This window comes from Notamacropus eugenii, chromosome 1 (genome assembly GCF_028372415.1).
Source record: "Notamacropus eugenii isolate mMacEug1 chromosome 1, mMacEug1.pri_v2, whole genome shotgun sequence".
In the NCBI taxonomy this organism is placed as follows: domain Eukaryota; kingdom Metazoa; phylum Chordata; class Mammalia; order Diprotodontia; family Macropodidae; genus Notamacropus; species Notamacropus eugenii.
The window spans coordinates 378529083-378542512 of NC_092872.1; the positions used below are offsets into that span (position 1 = coordinate 378529083).

Consider the following 13430-nt stretch of genomic DNA (forward strand, 5'->3'; position numbering starts at 1 on the left):
AGGAGAGTCAGGAAGGTCACATAAGACACCACAGACAAGGTTATAATATACTTTTTTTGCATAATGTATTATATGTCTGTAAGCAAAACTGACTCTGCATCATGCCAACAAAACACGACTGGCTGATGATGTGACTGACAAAACAAACTTTACTTTAAACTTTTGCAACTGTGTCTACATGCCCAGTGCTTCAGCAGCTGAATACTTTCTTGGAATTAAGCACTGAATTATTAAAAACACATCACAGGGATAAGGATGAACTTCTTCTGCACCTGTCCTAGTGTCCCACACTCACCATTCGAACTCTCTTTTCCTCTTTCAGCTGTTTCCATACATCACTATACATTTCATCCAGGCCTTGTCGGGTTTGTTTGTAAGTCTCAAGCTCTACCTTTGTATCCTGTTTTGTTACCTGTATCAAATACAAATATTAGAGCCCTCCAGAGAACAACTCTTTTTGCTCATTTCTTTAAATACAGTTACTAAATGGCATGAATAAATTCTAATTTTAAGGAGCCTGAAATCCTGCCTAAAACCATGATAATTAAATTTCATATTACAAACGGAAAAAAGAACACTCACAGGTTTAATATACTTAGACAACCAATCTAGGTAAATGAATCAAAACAGTCCTGGGATTCTCTGGATAGCACTTTTAAAGGAGTTATCTGGAAGTCAAAACCAATGTAATGTAGGAGTATTTCCTTCTAGAAAAAGCATTTACTAGCTATCTTTCCAGACTCTAGTTAAAAGAGGAGAAAGGAGCCATAAAAAACCATTTTCCTTCACATTTGTTTCCTCTTATAGTGGCTCCCAAAACAATCTGGAAACAAGTTACTCAGATGAACTACTGCCAGTGTAATGGTTGGGAGATGCCCTGGGCTGTCTTCCATAAGTCACAGCAGAATTTCCCCTGGAGCAACTTCAAGGATACAATCCTTATTCAGCTCCAAGAGAAGAGCTTGCTGGATAAAAACGTGCTTATTTTCTGTGGCCAGTTTTCTAGGTCCAATTTCTAACCTCTACACTCTTTTCACTTCTTTCCCGGATTAATTCATTTTGTTCTTTTAACTGTCGCTGTTCTTCTTGAAGTGAATCAATCCGATCTGTAGCTGCTGCAAGCTGGTCAAGAAAACAGAATAATTTTAGTGTAGGCATGAACTACTCATTTAAATCACTGAAATTTGCATATGATTTAAGATACTAAGTTAGACACAAAGTAGACAAATCTTGGCATTCATGTAACAACAGCAGGATCATAGAAATCTAGAGTTGAAAAGGATGTTTTCCTTCAGATGAGGGAAATCAGGCTCCCAGAGGGGAAATGATCTGCCTAAGGTCATTTAGCTAAGTCCAGAAACTCCTTTGACTATGACTGTGACATTTACCCTTTTAATTCTTTTTAAAAACATTCTTAGAGGTCAGGGATTGGATTTTAGGTCTAAAAGGTTATCTTACATCACAAATGAAAGAGAACTTCTTTTGTCCCATCTGTTGCCACTCAGTTCACAGAACTGACGGTTTCTGCTAAAAGGATATTAATCAGTTGGTGTTTCAAAGTAAAAATTTAAGTTTCAAGTGGTTGAACTTGAGTTATCAATGTATATAGAAACTTGAGGATTTAAAATCTCAGGCAAGGTTCAGCTTTGAGAAATTATTCAAAAAGATTAATAAGTTAAAAAAAATAACTCCAAAATCTACCCTTTTATTTACATTTTTAACAGTTGTATATAGAGAAAATGAGGATTACCCAAAGAAAGATAATTTCTTTGATCCGCAAGGAAGGCTTAAAGACCTGCTAGGTATATTAGGTATAAATACACAAGCCAACCCTTCTCATCCCTGCCTCAGAATAAATGTAGAGAAAAGTACAAGAAGAGAGAATCTGACAAATCTTAGGGCATCTCTCCAATCCCCCCCACTGTGATGGTGAGAGTTTCATTTGGGAAGTTCATAAGCCAAATTATGAAAAGAAGTCTCAGTCTCAACATTTAAAACTCCTAGCTGCCAAACAACATGCATTTGATGATTAGAGAAACTAGCTGTGTACTCTTGGCTATAGCCTAAAGACTGGGCTTTATGCAGAAGGTCACTCTGTAACATTAGACAAAGGGCTTTCAGAATTCTCTTCTTACAATGATATAGAACAGATAATAAATAACATCCACAAGTTATTCTGAATGGTACTTTAACCGGCTCATAGCTTGTAAACTCATCAATAGTCACAAGCATTTGAGCTATGTTTGTATTTGGTAGTGTCTGAAAAAGGGAATTTCCTGAATCTTGTGTTGGCCCCACTGGCCAAAGACAGAATGCCAACCGGTATAAAATTTCTTTTCAATTCTTCTAACTGATGAACTAGCACAAACTGAGCAATGATTCCACACTTAATGCATTCTTATCATTAAAAATACAGGAAAGCATTTTTCCCAACCCCTCAGAACAGCAGGATGAAGATGCCTAAGCAGACAGGGACAGCTACCTGAAGAAAGGTTCACAAACAGCTGAGAATGCCATCTCCTGCTAAGAGAGGAGACAAGATGGCTATCATGTCCACAAAGGAGTGTCTGCCTGGCAGCTGGTAGAAAACTCTCGCCTCGTCCTCATCCCTTGATCTTCCTGTCCTCTCATTTTCCACTTCCTATGTAAGAGACAAGAGAAAGACCATGCTATGGAGAGATTGGTCAAGTCTTGTAATAAATGCTTGTTGACTTGACTTAGTCCCATGCTTCCAAGAGGCAGGTATTCTGGAGGGTATAGGCTAGAATATTTGTACCTCTCAACAAGTGTTTTAACCTCTGATACAAGGGGTGGATGTATAATGTATTATCTATAACTCTATGCCAGAAATAGCCCTTCCATTTGGATTAAAGAATAATAAACAAAAAACTGCCCAAACAGTAAAGCCATAGGCTGTCCACTGAAATCCCACTTTAATGTCTTATTGTGGCATGTAGGAACCCTGGGTTCTTAAGTGAAGCTTTAGAAGGCCCTAGTAAGCTAGAAAGGCTCCAAGTGTAGATCAGACCATAGACTTGTCACCTAAGGACCAGTCTGGCTAAGTCTGGAGAGGCTCCTAAACCTCGGTAAACTAGTAGGGGCATTTTCTTTTTATGTGTGTGTGGATCTAGACCTCTGATTTAGTGTACAAGTGATGAGGAAATTCCCTTATCAATGCAGATCAACAACTCTTCCGTAACTTATAGACTTAAGAGAATCTTGAGGAGAGTTTAGATGATTCCCAAGGTCATATGGTTAAAACATGTCAAAGGAGAGACTTGAATACTGATCTTCCTGACTGAGGCTGGCTCTCACCTGCTGCCAAATCAAGGAAACAAGAGCCCTAAGAGTGGAAGTTGCTACGGGTGGGACACAGACTCTGGGGAGGTATGGTTTTCTAGATAGTAATCTTATGGAGGATTTTCACCCACTAGAAACTCAGTACCACAGCAACAACAATAATCATTTATTAAACATTTAACATATATGAAGCTCTGTGCTAAGATGCTGGGAGTGGGGAAGATAGATAAGATATAATCCCCATCTTTAAGGTACTTAATATATGACATTATATGTACCAGAAAGCTATAAAATAAAGTGCTATGTGAGATCTGAAAGGGAAGGTGGTTCCTAATATGGAAGCAAAGGAAAAATCTGAGGTATCTTGGGTGGAGGCATTATTTAAATTGAGCTATAAAAGAACACAAAGGAATTTAGTTGTAAAGAGAAGGAGGGATAGCATTTCAGAAATAAGGACTGGCTCCCACAAAGACAGAAATATGTGAGTAATGTGCATTTTGGGGGGCAGGGAGCCCAGTTAGGCTGGAACAGAGCATGAATGGCGCGAAGGAATAGGATATAAAGTCGAAGAGGTGGTGGTGGGATCACATTGTGGAGGCCCTAGAGAAGGAGAAGTAGCCTGAACTTGACACAGGAGGTAATCTAGAGGCATTGAAGATTTCTGACAAGAAAAGTGACACGCCCAAATCTATCCGTACCAAAAAGTATACTACCAGTAGTACGGGTGGGTGAGAGAAGAGAAAATAAAAAGGGGAAGACCTGTAAGCAAGAGAATACTATAGTCTGAGTGGATGTCAATGACTGGGCAACATGGTGGCAATGTGACTGGAACTGAAGGGAACTGGATGAATGTGCAAACTGTTTTGGAGATGGACCTGGCAAATGACCAGGTATGAGATGTGAAGAAGGGTCAAAGATAAGCACAGTTATATATGATAGGTCAAGTGAATGGTTACATGCCATAGACACAAATAGTGAAGTCAGAAGATGGGTAGGCTTGGAGGAAATGTGAGTTTGGTTTGGGGCAGGTTAACTTTGAGATGCTGGTAGGATTTATGGGTAGAGAGGACCTGCAGGCAGCTGAAGACGTGACTCTGGAGCTCAGAAGAGTTTGCCAGACTAGAAGTATCAATTTGGGTACTATTTGCACAGAGACAGCCCTAAATGAGACTGCCAGGAGAAAGAATGTAGAACAAGAAAACAGACTGTCTTTTGGGGGAGAAACCTTACTCTGAGGGGTAGAGAAGATGAGGAGCCAATAAAAGAGACAAGGTACGGTAAGAGATGTTGGAAGAAAACTAGTAGAGTACAGTATCTTCTAAATCAAAGAAAGAGGGAACACCTTGTAGGATGAATCATAGGATCACATATTTTTTTAGTGCTGGAAGGGGATGGAGTATCAAAAACTATGGAGATGTAAAGAAAGATGAAGACTCCAAAGTGAATTTGGTGACTGGAGTCATTGGTGGCTTTGGGAGAACAGATTTGAGAGTGTGCTCAAATTAAGTTTGCAAAGACTTGAGAAAAGATGATTAGATAGTGAAAGGAAAAGGGATAGCTGGTTTAGAGAACTTTTAAAACAAGTTTAACAGAAAGGAGAGAAATTGGAAAGCAGCTAGTTGGGCTAAAGGATTAAGTGCAGGCTTTCCTAGAAGGGAAGAGATCTGAACATGTTTGTAGGCTAATGGGAAAGACATCCAGGGCTAAGAGAGCATCTCTGCAGAAGGAGGAGATAACTGCTAGAGGAAGATCCCAGAAGATGTGGAAGAGAACTGGGATCAAGCAAATCTTGACAAATCAAAATCATTTCAGGTAACTGTAACTTCAATACTTAAAAAATCTATTGTTACAAACCTCTTCTTGAAGTTTTGAATTGGTCTTTTCTAGACAATCTATCTTGGCCTGGAGATCCCCAACAGTGCAGCTGGAATAAAAAGATTAAAGACTGAACCTGCAGGCACACTAAACGTTCACAGCTCTGTATACTCAGTCAAGGCAATAATTCTCAACCTTGGTTTTAGAACAGCTCAGGATGTTTCCAATGACTTAAAGGAGGGATGGGGAACCTTCAGCTTTAAGGCCACATGTGGCCTCTGTAAAATTTGGATTCAGTCAAAAGGCTGCAAGTGGGCTTAAGGCTCCAGGTTCCCCACCTGTAACCTAGACTGATGGGAAGAGTTTTATGAACTTTCTCTCTCTTCCTCCCCCATCACTCTATTGTTTAAAATTACAAAGTTATTTTCTGGAGGAGGTAAAAGCTGGTGTATGGATTTGAAATCTGACAATGATAAGGAATAGCAAAAAAAACCCAAACAAAACATTTTTGCCTTTTCAGACAAGTTTCAACAATAAAAGTAAATTTATCTGTAAGATACACATGAGTTTCACTTACTTGCTATAAATGTCCAAAGTGTGCTTGACATAATATTATTTGTTACAAATGGTATGTTATAAAGCTCATCAAAACTGATTTAAATGACACAGAACAGAGGCCAGCTATGTCCACCCCATGAAGGTATATCTTTAAGATAGGGGCTGCCATTCCGATCAGTTTCTGGACTGCTGTCATCTGAATGGCAGCCTGACCTGAAGACATCTCCATGTCTACCATGTGGGGGTCTGTGTTTGCTGACTGTTGTCTATAATTCAGAAGAACTGCATAATTGAGAAACAAATGAAAGACTCAGTGCCTAACCCTGAGCTGAAGTTACTCAGCGTAATACTGAAGAACCTATTATTCTGCCAGTCTCTCTTTTGAAACTTTTATTTTATGATCTGTAGAATACTAGCCAAAAAGACCGTTTGTAAAGGGTACTACAATCTATTTTCCAAGAGGCAGTTTAACAATTCAGTTCCATACAAGTCAACTGCTTCTGGAGACTGAAAATATATGAAAGCTAGAAAGAGACTTCTTCAAAAAAGCATGAGATTGTGATAACATTTCTAATGAATTTTTTTGGAAACAAACATCTCGTGAAAGGATAATTAACAATTACAATTGTAAATTTAGAACAATTTTTCATTAAACAAATTAAAGCAAACTAGAAATTTAAAACAATACGTTCTGTGATAGTAAAAGCTTATATTTACACAATGCTTTAAGTTTCACAAAGCACTTTCCTCCTAAAAACTCTGTAAAGTAGATAATAGTACAGATATTGTTATCCTCATTTTATAGTTGAGGGAAAAGATTCAGAGAAGACAAGTAATTTGCTTAACAGGCAATGAAATTAAAAAATGACTGAGTCCTACCTTAAGTGTCTGTTAAGTTCTTCCACATAATTCTTTTGATCAAGGACATCAGTAATTCTTTCATGTCTGTTTTTAAAGAAAAGGGATTCCTTAATTTATTGGAATTGGAATTTATTCATTTTCATTCACTCTCTATTCACCCCAAAGATGACTATCTCGCATAAAAGGCAGTATCTCCAGTTTTAGAAAACCACTAAGTCACAATACTTAGAAAGAAAGGTTGGAGAACAAATGTCCATCCTCCAAACTAATGAATGGTACAGCCAGTGGTGGAAAAAGAAAGCTGGAGAAGGGAAGAGGCAGGGTTTACAATGAATTATTGGTGAAGTCCTACACTAGAACTATTAGTAATGAAACTTGCATTATTAAAGAGTCTCAGAAAATGAGAGGAAAATTAATATCATATAACAGGGTTACAAATGATGTAACTTTTATAGCCAGTGTTAAAAAATATTTTCCCTATCCTTTATTAAGGGTAAATAAAGGAAAATGAAAGCAGAAAAACCCTACAGGAATAGTAACAAACTGCATAATAAAAGATGACAGAGTAAGAAACAATGTTTATGCCTCCCTGAACCAGTTCCATATTTCTACCGAAAAATAGTGACAGTGGTTAACCAGCTATTGAGGTATTCAAAGCCTGTATGATTTGATTTGTAAGCTCATCTCCCTCTGTTTGGTGAGGTTTGGGAGTTGTCGTACTACTTGGTCTATAGCTCAGAGTCAAAGTCTTTAACTTGGCCCTCAATTTGGCAGTGTTGGAAGAATCAAGGAGAGGGCTCATCTTCTCATTTGGAATATATATTTTTTAAAGCCCAGAAACAGTTATAGAGCTAGCACTTGCAATTATGAACAAAAGCAAATAAACAAAACCCACTGGATTTCAATATGTTACCTGTATGTTTAGTGAAAACGCATTTATTTCAAAATACGGAACAACTTCAGTGAGGATCAACATTGCCTCAAAAATAACACCAGACATTTTGATAGGGCTTTCACTGATTATGAAGGACTTTCACATTCATTATTTCATTTGTTCCTCACAAGAAGTCTGTGAGGTAGACAGGGCAGGGAATAGAGAAGAGGTCCTCAAGAATCTAAGATGTTAAGTGATTTCCTGAAGGCCATCTGGTTAGTAAATGTTCACGTGAGAATCAGAACTCTGGTCATCTCAAGCCTTCTCTGGTGCCCTTTCATAATTAAGAGTTCATCAGAGCTTAGACAATCTAGTTCTGCCTCTTCATTATACAGATGTGGAAACTGAGGCTCTGAGGTGGGGGGGGCAGTGACATGCTAAAGGCACCAAGTGGCCAATGAAGCAGTCTAAGCCAGGTCTTCTAACTTCTGTCCATCCTGCTTTCTACTGCACCAAGGTGTTTTGTGCTCTACCACAATATCTGCTAGAATTCTGTTATAAAGAATAATTGACTGTGTACATACTCTCTATCACCATTAATATCCTGTACATCCTTAAGATACAAGGAAAAATCGATCACTCCAACCTGTTTAAAAAAAGACACATGCACAAAAGTTAAGACAACTCTTCCTATCAAGAAAAGTCTAAGATGGCATTTCTTATTTTCTATACCATTCATTGTCTTCATAATTCTGGTCAAACATTTAAATTCCTGTCCCTGTAAAATAATTATTTTCCCTAGGGTACATGAATTTTGCTAACAATACGGCTCAAGAAATCAAAATATGCCCTGTTGTAGATGACGACCTCTTTTAAAACAAATGATCTGCACGACTGCTCTGGAAAGTGATCACAGGTAATAGAGCTGAAAGGGTCCTTAGAGGTCATTTAGTCCATCCCCTCAGGGAGGCTAAATGACAACCAAATACCCATACCTAGAGTAAGCACCAGAGGTGCTAGTTAAACTTAGGTCCTCTAACTCTGGAGATCTTATGGCTTGTCTGTGTTGTTTTTTTTTAATGTATTATACTCAATATATCTTGACTCACAAATATTCTGAGAACAAAGCTCCACTTGAATCAAGTTAGCCTGGGTATTAAAGAAGTGGGGAAAAATTCTGACTTTCTCCATACTTGTCAGTAGCTTATAGTAAAGTGGTAATGGTGCTATGTCTGGCAGAGAACTTTTCATGAGTCACCCAAGGCCATACCTTGGGAACTCTCAGGAAGTTCCCTGTCTTTTGAGAGTCTTTTGGGAATGAGGAAAAGGGCTGCTGAGCCCTAGCTGCAGAAGGCTTTCATGGCAATGGGTGGTAGACTATTGTGAGAGAAGAGGATGCTCTGCACAGCCCTCGAACAGAAAGGAGTGAAGGACGACATCTGTCTGTACACTGCTCAGAAGTGAGTTCATACATATACCCTGAGAACCCATATCACTAGAAGGAATCCTTTTCCACTAAAAGAAAAATATAGTAATATAATCTCCATTAAATGGCTTTATGCTCCAATTTAGACATAATTTTTTTGAAGTTGAGTCAATTTTCATTACAGAATCATAGGATCTATGCACTAGAAAGGGCTTCCAAGGTCATCTAGTATAATCAGTACTAGAGTCCCTTCTACAAAACCCTAGGCACTGGCCATTCAACTTTTACTAAGGAGAAACTCATGACTCTCCATACCTGTCTTATTTTGGGGGGGAGGGGTGAAGGGGATGCAAAGAAGAGAAAGAAATTATTCTGAATTTAAACACCAAAAAACAGCCTTTCTATTATGTACAGAGCAGAACACACAAAAAAGGATTCTATGTGAAACTATGAATCTCCACTTCATATTGACTGTATTCTCCAAATCTATATACGCAGGTAGCCCATTCTATTTCTGGGTAGCTTTAATTCTTAGGAAGTTTTTCATTTCATCAAGCTAAGTTTCCCTCTCTGCAATTTGTCCCTACTATTCCTGTTCAGCTCTCTAGGGCTGGCTGTGCAGTTAGAAGTCTAATCTATAATTCCTCTTGTACATGACAACCCTTCAAATACTTAAAAGAATACCCTCTCATCCCCTCTAAATAGGTCAAGCATTTCCATTTTCTTTACTGATCTTCAAATGGCATGTTCTCTAGTCTTTCTCATATCACACGTGCTGTCTTTTGGAAAGACTCCAGTTGTGGTTAATGTCTTTCCTGAAGTCCAGTGTCCAGAAAAGAACACAGTACTCCAGCTCCAGCTGGGTCAGAGCAGAAAAGGAACTACTACCTTTTTCCTTCTCCATGCTTTTCTTTTCTTAATGTAGCTTAGGAAAGCGTTTTCTGGCCTTTAAATAAGAAATAATTAATACACTGATAAATGTTACAGAGTATATGGAAACACTTAAAACACTGGGCCTATAACTTAAATTTCCAAACTGTCATTTGTTCCAAGCGTATCCCATCCATATGCATGTCTTCACAACTAGTAAGCAACACTGGTTTGACTCAAACACTTCATCTATAGCAAGAATTCTATTTCACCTGAGAGTCCAAATCTTCTCCTTTTAAGCAGAGGTTAGCATCAAGAACATTAAGGCCCACCAGCAGACCTACAATTACTGTTCCTTCTTCTTCCATCATCAATGCCTCAGGTTCGTAGAATTCACTAAGAGAGATTAGTAACCACCAAAGTTATGATTAGTTTAATGGCAATAACAGGCAAACTGTATTTAACAATAACGCTGCTATTTAGGTATGTAAGCCGAACTTGGCATGCTGGTCTAATATAAGTTAGAAAGTTTCCCCCAATTATATTTGTGAATACTTAAACTTGGTTTTCAAAGTGGCCCGATTAAAGGCACAATGAATACTTCTTGGTTTATAAAAGAGACTAGAAACATTAGCTTATCTAGTGATAGGAACTAAACAATTTAGACATGCTTATGAAAACTATTATGACCTTTCAGCGAATGATAACCTCCAGAAGTGGGTTCTCCCCTCATCCCCTCACCTCTGTAGCAACTGGACAAATATTGGTGAAAATTCTTCCATTGGCCACAGGTGATCAGAAGAAGCAAAAGCCAGATATTCTGGTGCTATTTACATAAGTACAAATGTCAAAGGTGTATCGGGCCTATGTAAAATTATCAGACACCATAAATATGGATTTTATGCCAAAATCGTCTGACATTTATGTGCTGACATTTCTTCTGTTGACTGGTCAAGGTAGTGATATCTTCTTATAAGGAAAGTTTTTTCTATCTCAATAAAAATGACCATAAAACCTATATTACCCTCTCTGCTTCAATCATGATTTCTCCCAATTATTCATTGCAGTAAGGACCAATCATTTTCAATTCTATAATTTAACAAGATATCAAACAGCCATTATTAATACTCACAGCAAATTTTCAGAATGTTGCCTGTGCTACATAAGTGAAAGATTTAATACTGAACTATGGCTATACAGTAAATGCTATTCCTTAGGTAATAGTAACAGCTCACATTTCTATAGCATTTTAAGGGATATCAAAACCTTTTCTTCATAATAGCCCTTTAAGGCTGGTAGTGCAAAATATTATTTCCATTTTAAAGACAGGGACACTGAAGCTCAAAGAATTTAGATGGCTTCCCCAGCGTGACACAGTTGGTTAGGCGTGAAAGCCAAGACCAGACCCCGAACTTTTAAATCACAAAGTTATTTCCCCAACACTGTTCTGACTCTAAGATTATACTACAAATATTGCTACTGATATTATGGCCATAGAGGATTTCTAAGCTTAATAATGCTAATCTGACTAGGAACCATAAATCATAGACTCTTGCCTAACATAAAAATCATTTAAAGGGACATTTTTAATCAAACATTAGACAGCTATGAGAAATTTAAAAAACCATAAGATACCTTAAAAGATGCTTATTATCTATAAGCACTTTCAGATAATCTGCCAATTTCTTTTGCATGAGTGCAAGATAAAGCCAAGCCCTTCCTCTTCCTATTGCTGTCCTAAAATCAAAACAGATGGATCAAAACAACAGCAAAAAACCCCCCCAAAACATAAAAAAACCAAAAGACCCCAAAGTAAATTTTATTCATGTTTAAGAAATATAATTAGATAAAAACATTCCACTACATACAGAATTTTCTCCAGGACCCTGAAAGAATTATATCAGATTTAAATATAAGGATATAAACATTCTAATAAAATTAAAAATAAGTAGATACCTTGAATTTAATCATGGGACAACAGTTCTATGACTTAAATAGGTTGTAAATAGCTACTTAAAAATAGAAATCATAAAACAACAGGGAGAAAAATATCAAAACTAAAACCGTTCTAAAGTAGATTTAAATAAGTTTATCCTAAGCGGTTATCTTTTTACAAAACTGGGATTAATATTCAACCCAATTTAGTTAACAAGAACACTGGCAACTATAGCAGTAAACACAAAACCTAGAAGGAGGAGAAAAGCTCAGTCCAGTTTTAAGATATATGCAGACCAGCCATAAAATCTGCCTGGAAAATTCCAGTCTGACTGAAACTGTCTGACAGTAAAATACATTGGCTAAAATGCCACAAGTGTATTAGCACAGGACTATGTATACAGTACACAGCCTCTAGAATTTCTGTCAAAATTTCAGGCCAATATTTGAAAGCAATAAAATTATTATACAGCCTTAAAGGAAAAAAAACTCCAAAACAAAACAAAAACCCCCTCCCCAATACTTCTGTTTCTTAAGAAAACATGTATAACAAGGTGATTGATAAAATTTTCTTTAAAATGACTGGAATTTAGCCAACTTGATTTCTCAGGGACCCTGTATTTATAAGATTATGCCAAACATCAATGACTTGTTTCCCATTTGATTGTGGAAATACACAAGGATAACATATCTGAGTTCCATTAGAAAGAACAATTAGCATTAGCATGTAAACCCAAACTTGATCAGGACATATACATATACACACACTTTATATTTTAGAGTCTAAAATTAGGCCCTCATTCTTGGATTATAGTTCAGGAACTGAATGGTCAGAATACATCTAACCCACTCATTTTCAGGAGTAACCTGAAGCCCAGGGTGGTAAGCATCAGAGAAAGGAAGTGAACCCAGGCTTTCTGACCTGAGAGCTGGTGCTGTCCACTGTGTCACATTTCAGCCTACCCTCAGCAACCCACTAATTTATAAAATGAAACCAATACATCTGAAAGATCTTTTCCTAAGATTTCAGAGGATGGTGAAATAAGGTGACAGTGCAGTGTGAACATCTACGCTGATAAGAAACAGAAGCGCCATTGGAGATTGTCTTGGCTAATCTACTCATCTGACACAATGCACAAACAGAAACCCACAGGGTTCCCAGATTTGTCTCACCTTTCTGGGGTGCAGCCTAAATACAGTGGCTGTCCTATTAACTGTGTTATGTTTAGCTGAATATTGTTTATGTGCATTAGGAAGAACTTGCAGAAACAGTGAACATTTTTTATAGGACTGAAAATTTTTTTTGAACCAAAAATTTGTACTTCTCACTCACTTTAATTCTGGCAAATTTTTAACACTAGTAGCTATATCTGATGCTTCCGGACAAAGTTTCTCCACCAGCTCCAGGGGACCAAAGAAAGATTTATTTTGGCCAATAAAACTCTTCTTAACTATAAGGGAAAACACAACATTTTGTTAATAGGGTAAAACTTCCTTAACCCACAAAACCACAACCCACAATAGTACTTTATCATTATTATTTCATAAATCCTTGATTATCCTGAGCTCTGAGAAATCTTAAGAGATCACCTAGTCACCTGGTGTGGTAGTGCACTTTTCTGATTCATAGAGGTTGAAGCTGATGGATCAAGTGACCTGGGAATTCCAAGCTGAAGTAGGCTAAGGCAATCCATCAGGTATCCACTAAGGCCAGCACCAAGATAGTGAGACTCCCTGGATAGGGACAATGCATCAAGATTCCTGAGGAGTGAACTAGCTCAGGTTGGAAAT

General features: G+C 37.6%; 1 protein-coding gene across 4 annotated transcripts in view; it reads right to left on the reverse strand.

Moving 5' to 3' along the window:
• The window catches only part of RUFY1 (RUN and FYVE domain containing 1), a 40910-nt gene that overhangs the window by 10209 nt on the left and 17271 nt on the right, over positions 1 to 13430 (reverse strand). For all 4 annotated transcript variants that reach the window (XM_072630725.1, XM_072630726.1, XM_072630728.1 and 1 more), the window contains exons 3-10: positions 12973 to 13090; positions 11340 to 11441; positions 9977 to 10100; positions 7993 to 8054; positions 6553 to 6618; positions 5155 to 5224; positions 1021 to 1122; positions 296 to 412 (exon numbers count right to left, since the gene is read on the reverse strand). In XM_072630725.1, coding sequence (XP_072486826.1) covers positions 296 to 412; positions 1021 to 1122; positions 5155 to 5224; positions 6553 to 6618; positions 7993 to 8054; positions 9977 to 10100; positions 11340 to 11441; positions 12973 to 13090 — 761 coding nt within the window. The remainder of the gene's footprint in view (positions 1 to 295; positions 413 to 1020; positions 1123 to 5154; positions 5225 to 6552; positions 6619 to 7992; positions 8055 to 9976; positions 10101 to 11339; positions 11442 to 12972; positions 13091 to 13430) is intronic.